Source organism: Zea mays, chromosome 5 (assembly GCF_902167145.1).
Source record: "Zea mays cultivar B73 chromosome 5, Zm-B73-REFERENCE-NAM-5.0, whole genome shotgun sequence".
In the NCBI taxonomy this organism is placed as follows: domain Eukaryota; kingdom Viridiplantae; phylum Streptophyta; class Magnoliopsida; order Poales; family Poaceae; genus Zea; species Zea mays.
Window position 1 is genome coordinate 22,342,023 of NC_050100.1, and position 10,555 is coordinate 22,352,577.

Sequence of the window (10,555 nt, forward strand, 5' to 3'; positions counted from 1 at the left end):
AACAGCGCTTATTTACCATACTTCTCCTCTCTAGGAGTTGAGTGGCCTTATTCGGTACTTCCACTCTTTCTGGTGCATTCCTAGCAGGAATGAATGATTTAGTGACACCTTTGTAATTAGTGAATGCATCTGGCAGTTCATTTGCAAGTCTTTGCAAATGTATAATTTTCTGAACTTGCAGTTCAGTTTCTGAAGTACGTGGATCAGAACCTGGAACACATTGAGTATTCCAATTTATTTCCTGGCATTCTTTTTGGTACTTAAATTCTCCCCCTAATGCCGGGAAATGTTCCTCATCAAAAATAGAGTCAGCAAAACGGGCTGTAAATAGATCCCCTGTTAAGGGTTCTAAATACTTAATGATCGACGGAGATTGAAATCCCACATAGATCCCCACTTTCCTGTGTGGGCCCATAGCTGTTCTCTGAGGTGGTGAGATTGGAATGTATACACAACATCCAAATTTGCGCAAATGGGAAATACTTGGAGGATTTCCACGTACCATTTGTATTGGGGATGTTGAATGGTATGCAGTTGGTCGTAATTGTATAAGGTCAGCAGCGTGCAGGACTGCATGACCCCAACACGACGAAGGCAATTTGCAATTCATCAATAATGGCCTTGCTATGAGTTTAATCCTCTTGATTAGTGACTCAGCCAAACCATTCTGGGTGTGGACATACGGTACCGAGTGCTGTACTTGAATCCCCAGCGCCATACAATAATCATTGAATGCCTGAGATTTGAATTCAGCAGCATTGTCCATACGGATTGAACTAATCCGATGTTCAGGAAAATTTGCCTTTAACTTGATAATTTGAGACATTATCTTGGCAAATGCATGGTTGCGTGTTGATAGTAAACACACATGTGACCATCTAGTAGATGCGTCAATCAGTACCATGAAATACCTGAATGGCCCAGAAGTTGGCATAATGGGCCCACAAATATCTCCTTGAATCCTTTCAAGGAATTTAAGCGGTTCAGCTTTAATTTTGAGATATGATGGTCTCAAAATAAGTTTCCCAGTTGCACATGCGGTGCAAACAAAATCCTGAGATTTGGGAAAACTTGTTGTGGGCAGATTATGGCCAATTGAATTGCCTGTAATTTTCCTCATCATCCCTACGCCAGGATGACCAAGTCGATCATGCCAAATTTGGAATGCATCAACATCTTGGAAAATTACCTTGTATGCAACATGTGCATTGCTTTTAATATATGTATAGTACAACCCTGGCGTGAGTGATGGAATTTTCTCGCATATGCGCTTGCCATATTTATTCGGCTTGGTCAAGAAGAGAAACTCTTCTTGATTTTCATCATGGGTTTCAATATGAAATCCATTTTGCCGGATATCTCTAAAACTTAGGAGGGTACGTGTAGAATCAGGATACAATAATGCATCCTCGATCACAATTTCAGTACCCATGGGGAGTGTAATAGTTGCTCGACCAGAGCCAACTATCACAGCATCGCGTCCGGCGATGGTCAAAACTTTCCCATCTCTTTTCTTAAGAGTCTGAAAGTATTTGATCTCCCTAAGTATAGAGTTTGTGGTACAACTGTCCACAAGGCATAATTCCTCTTCCGTCGAGTTGTCATCATTATGCATCTATACATAAATAAAAATTCTGAATAAGAATTTGTGTGATTCAACTTAGTACTATACATAACATGATATTTAAATATCACAATGTCGAAACAATATTACAATAATGGTATGGCGACTCATCCAATGAGTTCGCACTACACACAGGACCCAACACTGGTCTTGTAGAGTGTGTTACATCTCAACACATGAGATTGTATACCTCTACTTATTACAACAACATTATAAAGACAGTATAGAACAACCACACAAGCCACAGTGATCATGATCAAATCTCCAAGCATGAGAGATTTATGCCAAATCTCCAAATGGATCCTTTGACATATACTCAATGATCATATCATCAGATTCATCTTCTTGCAGAAGTGGAGGCTTGTTGTCAACCCCATTGAGGTGCTCTTTAGCAAGAGTGTTCTTCAGGTCACCAGAAGCCAGTGAAGAACTTCCAACCTCAATTGGTGCTTCAGTAGAATTGAAATGAGCCTCAAAACCAGGCTTATCAGACTTTGGCTTCTTTAGGGATTGTTGATACAACAGAACAAGGTGCTTAGGGCAAGTGCAGTCCCTAGCAAAATGGCCCTCAGTACCACATTTAAGGCAAGCTCTGTTGCCCTTGGATGGTAGAGGCTTGCCATTTCCTTTTCCTTTTCCTTTACCTTTCTTGTGGAATTTGTTCTTCTTGAATTTGTGAGGTCCAGGAGGATTCTTGAAGTTTTTCTTGAATCCTTTCTTATTCTCAGTCTTATGCACATTGAAATGTACCTCAGGCAGAGGGGCAGACCCAGAAGGGCGCTGCTGAGCATTCTTTAGAAGAAGCTCATGATGCTTTTCTGCTTGGGTCAATGTGTGCATGAGTTGAGAATATCTCTGGAAATTACTAGAGCGATACTGCTGATGCAATATCCTGTCCTCTGGAAGCATGGTAGATAGAGTCTTCTCTATCTTGTCTGCTTCAGAGGGCTCTTTCTCACAAAATTTCAATTTAGAACAAATGCTATGAAGAGCATGGTTATATTCTGCAACAGATTTAAAATCTTGCAGACGAAGGTGGTTCCACTCATGGTTGGCTGACGGCCATATGAGCTCCTTTTGCTGTTCATAACGCTCTTTGAGAGATTTCCACAAGTTATGAGGGCATCTCTCCATAAGGTACTCTTGCTTAAGGTCCTTATGGATGTAAAGCCTCAGAAGGAAAAGTGTTGTGTTCTTTTTAACCTCATTCACTGGATCAGTACCAGTGATGGGTGCTGCAATTGCATCAATGATCCCACGAGAAGCAAAAGTTATTTCAATATCTGAAGCCCAAGTTGGGTAGTTATGCCCATCAAGGGCGAGTTCCTCGAACTCTTTGGTTGACATGTTCCTACAGTCATTACCATGGACATCCATTAATTTACGCATAAATTAATAGTCACAATGGTGATGTTGTAAGCTCAATATGCAAAATTACATATGTAACGAGTTTCTTGAAGGTTCCAAACCTTCCCATAGAATAAATACTTTGAATTTTAGTAAGCATAGTATAGATAATCCTCAAATTAATGAGGTAGATCTAGTAGTGGGCAAGAAACTTGCTGCCTAAAAGCACGGTCTCTGGGCTGATAAATTCACGGATGAACAAACCGCAGCCAATGCTTAGGTCTCCACTACCCATGCTCTACTAATTATCAAAGTAAAATTCACTAACTCTTGCATGTGATATGAGTTGCCTGAAGGTTCCAAACCTTCCAATTGAATAAATACTTTGAATTTTAGTAAGCATAGGATAGATAATCCTCAAATTAATGAGGTAGATCTAGTAGTGGGCAAGAAACTTGCTGCCTAAAAGCACGGTCTCTAGGCAGATAAGTTCATAAATGAACAAACCGCAGCCAATGCTTAGGTCTCCACTACCCATGCTTTACTAATTATCAAAGTAAAATTCAATAACTCCATATCCTGTTATTTTGGATAGCACGTATTGGTAATCATCCCGAGGGATGTAGACCTCATAGAGATAGGCATTCCAAATGCTGCCACGAGCACGGTCTCTGGGCTACTAAATTCTATAAAGAATTTAGTACAGCCAATGCTTACGACTCTATCTCCCTATGCTCTTAATCCAAAATAATGTAATTTCATTTTTGCATAAGTTTTATTAAGTCTGAACTTAATAAATGCTATATTTATATGCAAACATAAATGCATGCGCAAATCATAGCAAGTAGAGATATGCGAATTATTAATGTAAAACAAACAATAATTCACGAACTAAAATCTGCTATATTTACAATAAAACAGATATGTCTTTACAATATATGCAGTCTAAATCACGAATTTAGACGCCTAAGATAACTTTGAACTGAAAATGCATATAAAACATAGTCTTATACAGAAATTCAGAATTTAAAATGGTAAAACAGGCTATATTAGGCCTCTAAAAGTAGCCCAGGCGGCCTGCCAGGCGAGCCAGGCAGCGGCCAGAGGCCTGCACGCCGGCCCAGCCCAGCTGGCCTGCCCAGGCGGCCCAACAGAGGCCCAAAAGCCTTTTATATTGGGGCGGCTAGGGTTTCAAACCCTAACCGCCCCCAGCCGCCGTCGCCCAAGGGGCTTCCCAGCCGCCAACCGCGAGGGGAGTAGGTCTCGCGTGGGGGGGCACCGCCAGGGAGCTTGAGGCTCCCAACCACCATGGCCGTCGCGCGCCAGGGCCTTCCCTGGCCGCTGCCAGGAAGCCGCCAGCCGCGAGTGAGGAAAGGGGCCTGCGAGCCCCCCGTGCCGGACTCGGCCAGGCCGAGTCGCGCGCCGCCAGTGCACGGTGGGAGCCGGGCCGAGCCGCGCCTGGTGCGCGCCGACGCCGGGTTCGCGCGCCGGCGGCCAGCCGTGCCCGCGCAGTCGCGCCGAGCGCGCGTCGGGTGACCGCGCCGAGCGCGCAGGAGGCCGCGCCGGGTGCCGAGCGCCGGGTGGCCGCGTCGAGTGCCGCCTTGGCTGCGCCGGGCGCCGAGCGCCGGTGGGCCGCTCCTTGCCGAGCGCGTTCGGAGGTGGCCCGCGAGTCGCGCGCCCCCGCCGGGGCTTGTCCCGCGCCCGCGTCGCCACTCCCCACCACCTCCCCTCCAAACGGCCGACGTGGCGGCCGGGTCGAGGGCCATTAGGCCCTCCGATTGGAGGAGGAAGATGAGGCCACCCCATTTGGGTGATGGCCGGTGAAGATGATGCGGCCTCTCGGGGCATCAACTGCGCGAGCAGGCTGCCCACGACGGGCAGCGATGGTCCCGACGACCACGGGCGCCGGTGGAGATGGCGAACGACGAGCAACTGCCGCTGCAGTGGGCGGAGGCGGTGGTGGTGCCTCCAAATCGACATCCATTGGGGCCGATGCAGACGATCCCGCATCAAACACCGGCGCCGGTGGCGACGGGGATGCAGTGGGGAGTCCACACTCCACCACTGGCAGCGGAACCACCGCTGTCCATCCATGGAGAACGCAGAAGTGCACATTTTGCACTTGCACACGGCGTTCAGGGATCGCGTGCACCGGTGGAAGCGCTGCGGCTTGCCCAACGGTGAATGCTTCCAACATCGCATCATCAACAATGTGAAGAACTTCGCGCATACGGCGTATGCGCATGGAAACGGTATGCTCCATACCTTGCTGTTGATGTGTAGATCGATCTTGCTGTTCTTGTCAAGAACAGCGTGTTCTTCTTCTCCTCTGATTTTCCCTTGAGGCAGTGCTGATAACGTATTGCGCTCTATTGCAGTGCTCAGTGGTAAAATGGAGAAGACAGAGACAAATGATAGAGATGGTTTCTTTATTGCATGCAGGGTAGTATATATACAAGTGTTCCCAAGGGATGTGTCCCTTGTGAATAACTGTCCATGGATGGATTAGATCACATGTACAAATATTTTGTAACAGGTGTGATGGGCGTGCTGAGCCTGAGCTAAAGAATGCTCAAAGGCAACCTGCATGCTGCTGCCTCATCGTGACTAGGAAACCCACCACATGTACCGCAATGCATTTATTTTGATTTTTTTTATGTAGTGTGACTGACTATTATTGCCATATGGTTCAGAATTCAGATATGGAATACTACCCGGTTGGCTGCGCGAGGTTAGTACTGTTCAAACCATGCTTCCTTTAATTTGCCATAAAATATGTGTGCACTTAAGTCCATGTGGGTCCTCGAACAAAAATGTCTCTACAACGAGTAGGTGGTACTCCCTCCGTTCCCTATCTTAATATTACGGAGATATATTCTAAATTATTGTTTTTTTTCAACTTTGACCGACAAAAACAAAATATTCATAAATATTTGTTAAATAAAAATAAAACTATTATATTTATTAGTAAAACATCTACCACTATATATATTTTTTGTATTTTGAAAATAATTATTGTTATAAATATCGTTGGTCAAAATTTAAAAACATTAGTTTTGGATAAACCTTCCTGTCCTTGAGATAACGAGAGAGGGGGTGATAGCAGTTAATTTACCAAACTTTTTATTTTTGCCGAGAGACTGTTACTATATAGCACGTGAGGCCAGTGGAGGCCTGGAGGGGATGACGACGCGATCAACACAAAACACAAAGAAAGCGAACTTGATCGAAGATTCGCTCTCTCTCTCTCTCTTGACGTACGGGGAGGTTGACGTCTGTTTGGATGCTCATTGTATTATTTTCGGTATCCAGCCTATGCCGTATACAATATAAATCTGAATAATGGAATCGGATCAGGATCAATTTCCATTTTTATTTATTTTTGAACTATAATTAATATCAGGCTCAAACAAATTACATTAAAGAAACATTTAGAGGTTGTTTGGTTTGTTGACCCACTTGCCACAATTTGTCAGGCTTAAGGTTAGTCAAGTTTGACCAAGTTAGTCATGTGTTTGGTTTAGAGCTACAGTTGTGTCAATATTTTTCTCCTACTACGTAGGTCTCACTTATTGATGATTGTAAAAGTGTGACAATATTTTTCTTATGCGCGGCAAACTATATGATGCAGAATTTGACAACTTATTAGACAAAAGTATGGCATATAAAATATGATGCGTTGCTTTTGGCTGCATCAGGTATAAATTTGTCTTACATTACTGTACAGCAGATGACCGCAAAAGTGAAGCCCTTTGGGCGTTGCAAGAGACGAGAAGACGGACGTGGATAACACCAGAGCTAATCTCGTGAGATTAAAGATTACGATTTACAACTGGTGCGATGCGGCGCCGGTGCCGTTCTGAGCCCCGCGTAGCACAATATGCTTTGGAAAAATTGACAGGTCAGGGCACACGATGCGGTGCGGTGCGGCGCGTCCTCTAATCAATCAGTTTATTCAGGGGAGGGGGAGTGAAGTGCGTATCTTCTTTGTTAAACGCCCTTCAAAAAAGGACTGTTTGGGCAGGTCAGGTGCGGATTCTGTTGGAGTTATTAGAATCTCCAAACCCATGATTTTGTATCCCAGCTTTTAATCTGGCGAATCTCCGGTAACAGCTACGTACGAGTATTTGGCTTGGCTATACTGTATGTATGCCACACGGCACGTTTTCCCAATCACAGTTAACCACACGGCACGTCCAATCCATAGGAGTCCGGAGGCCGTACCAAAGTTGCGAATCAAAATATACCGATAAACTCGAATTCATCTCTTAACACACGCAAATCGTTATCCTAAGAACTGACGAGATTTCTGTGGCATTGGCGTTCGGCTGCTCCAACCACCAAACGCCTCCACCACTCCTGTACCGGTGCGCCCGGACAAGAACTCGCGCCGGCCGGATCGACGACTCCAAACGATTCTAAACCACTGGAAACGCGTGCCGATGCCGACCGACGAAACCACACGAACCTACCCACCTCTGGCTGCGTCGCGGCCTCGTGGGGCGCCTGCACGACGCGTCCGCCGCTCCCCGCCTTCTTTTGACCCGCGCACGCCACGCCAAACCAAGCCGCACCCGATCCCCGACCCCGAGTCCGCACGAGTTCCCCTTTCCTTCCCCGTCTCGACTCTCGAGAGACGCCGTCGCGGGCCTGGCCGCCCATAAAACCCACCCCCCTGCCCCCATCCAACAATCTCCTCTGCTCGCCGAAACACACGAACCGACGTGACCAGATCAAAAGCAAGGAGGGAGGCAGCAACTGCCAACGGCGATGATGGGGCAGGACGGCGTCGGCGGAGGGGTGATCGGGGCCCTGCTCTACGCCGCGCTGGCGGTGCTGGCGCTGCGTCTGGTGCTGTCGTACAAGTCGGCGGCGCACGCGGTGCGGCGGGCGTGGCGGTGGGCGGACGAGTGGGCGCAGGCGTACCAGTACTACGAGGTGCCGCGCCTCGCCGTCGACGGCGCGGAGAACCCGCTGTTCCGGAAGGCGGCGGCGTACGTGGCGTCGCTGCCGTCGCTCGAGGACGCGGACGCCGCCTGCGTGCTGTCGTCGGCGGCCAAGAGCAACGACTTCGCGCTGCAGCTGGGGCCGGGCCACACCGCGCGGGACGCGTTCCTCGGCGCGCGCCTCGCGTGGACCAACGCCGGCGGCGACGGCCGCCTCGTGCTCCGCGTGCGCCGCCACGACCGCACCCGCGTGCTGCGGCCCTACCTGCAGCACCTCGAGTCCGTCGCCGACGAGATGGAGGCGCGCCGCCGCGAGCTGCGGGTCCACGCCAACGCCGGCGGTGGCGCGCCGCGGTGGGCGTCCGCGCCCTTCACGCACCCGGCCACGCTCGACACGGTGGCCATGGACCCCGACCTCAAGGCCCGCGTCCGCGCCGACCTGGAGAGCTTCCTCAAGGGCCGCGCGTACTACCACCGCCTCGGCCGCGTCTGGCGCAGGAGCTACCTGCTGTACGGCGCTCCCGGCACGGGCAAGTCCACGTTCGCCGCCGCGATGGCGAGGTTCCTGGGGTACGACGTCTACGACGTGGACCTGTCCCGCGGCGGCTGCGACGACCTCCGCGCCCTGCTCCTGGACACCGCCCCGCGGTCGCTCATCCTCGTGGAGGACCTCGACCGCTACCTGCGCGGCGGGGACGGCGAGACGGCGGCGGCGAGGACCGCGCGCGTGCTCGGCTTCATGGACGGGCTCTCCTCGTCATGCGGCGAGGAGCGCGTGATGGTGTTCACCATGAGCGGGGGCAAGGACGGCGTGGACCCGGCCGTGCTGCGGCCCGGCCGGCTCGACGTCCACATCCACTTCACCATGTGCGACTTCGAGGGATTCAAGGCTCTGGCGAGCAACTACCTGGGGCTCAAGGACCACAAGCTGTACCCGCAGGTGGAGGAGGGGTTCCACGCCGGCGCCCGCCTCAGCCCCGCCGAGCTCGGCGAGATCATGCTCGCCAACCGCGGGTCCGCGAGCCGCGCGCTCCGCACCGTCATCAGCGCGCTGCAGCACGTGGCCCCGTCACCGCCTCCGCAGCGGACCGTCACCGCGGCGCGGCCGCCGAGGCTGACATCGAGATGGTCCGGGCACCTCGACGAGGCCAGCGTCGCGACCGCGACGTCCGAGGCCAGCGCGGCGGGGCAGTCGCCGCGGGGCGGGGGAGGTTTCGCCAAGGACGCGCCGATCAGGGAGATCAAGAAGCTCTACGGTCTGATCAAGTACAGGAGCCGCAAGGACGCCGGCGTCGTGCCGGTGGATGACAGCGCGGCATCGCCGGACGGGCGGGACAGCGACGTTAGCCCCGAGAAGGACCGGTGATTAGTTATCTGTGTTTTCTTTTTTTTTTTCGTTTTCACTTTTGATAATGGGTTCTAAAGTAGTAGTACAAATTACTGTTTATTCGAAACGTGGGTGGATGTACATTCTGCACTGTAAATCTTTGTAGCACTAGAGGCTTTCTCATTACTCGAGAAAAAAACGTGTTCATCTGAAAGGCATCCATTGTGCGGCAGTGAACAAAGCTTAGACAAAGTTCAATGGTAACCGCTTCTTCGCAGTTTGGCACGCAAAATCGCGGTCAATGAGCCCAATTGACATTCTGGTGACACCTTATGCGAAATACTCAGGTGCAATAGAATAGCAAATTCTCAACAACGACTAACAACCAGGACTCTGTATGTTTGTTAGTTTGAAGTTGAAGTAGTCAAAGATCTTATTCTTGTTTGCCAAAAGAACAGAAATCTGACATTAGTTTCCAAACACCGTGATTTGCGCGCTTTGTACCAATCTCTGTCACCGAGCTAGCACTGCCACTAATCCTGTCCTGGACCACCGTCGCTGGTCCGTCCTAGTCCCCTCGCGGGAGCCGGCGGCTTGGGGACAATCGTCGCCGATTCCTTTGCCCACCATACTGCGATTTGATGAAGCGCCGGGCTGGCTGCGGTTGCCACATCGCCATAACACCGCTTTCAGGTGTTAGCTCGCGTCTGTTTCGGCTCTGCCTTGCGCTTAACTGTCTTTTCGTTTGGTTCCTATAGTATTTTTGTCCTTATAAATTACAGCTGCAGCAATCAAACAGCCCACTTTAATTCGAAACAAACAACCGACTTTTAAATAGTATTGTACAATATATACTTCATCTGTCCTATAATATAATGTATAACCATTTTTATTTTTGTCCTATAATATAAGACATGTTATCTTTAAACACACGTACATCGATGCAATAGCATAGATAAAATTAAATATATTTATTGGCTTTTGAACTAGAGTAGAGTTAGTTACGTCTTATACAGTGAGAGGGAGTAATATATACTGTATAGTACATATACTGTACAGTAGCAAAGGACACGCGTGGTTACGAGGTGCTAGACAATGAGATGAAGCAAAGACGCCCATTATTATTGCACTTAGAGGCTGGCGATGATGATTAGGGGCATGGTTCTGCGAGCTAATGATGTGCCTGCTGCAAGCTAATGATGTGCCTGCCAGCCACTGCTAGCCCTGCAGTCTTAATTTTGCGCGCGCGCGCGCACACACACAGACTCCTCTACAGCCTATCTGTGCCGTTTGGCGCTTAGCAGAGCACAG

The 10,555-nt window shown here is 49.6% G+C and overlaps 1 protein-coding gene across 1 annotated transcript; it reads left to right on the plus strand.

Moving 5' to 3' along the window:
* The first annotated feature begins 7,428 nt into the window (after nt 1-7,428).
* Nucleotides 7,429-9,508, plus strand: LOC103626091 (AAA-ATPase At2g46620). The gene has a single exon (XM_008646470.4). It carries the CDS (start codon nt 7,742-7,744, stop codon nt 9,281-9,283), a length of 1,542 nt encoding a protein of 513 aa, XP_008644692.1. The 5' UTR covers nt 7,429-7,741; the 3' UTR covers nt 9,284-9,508.
* Nucleotides 9,509-10,555: the final 1,047 nt, after the last annotated feature.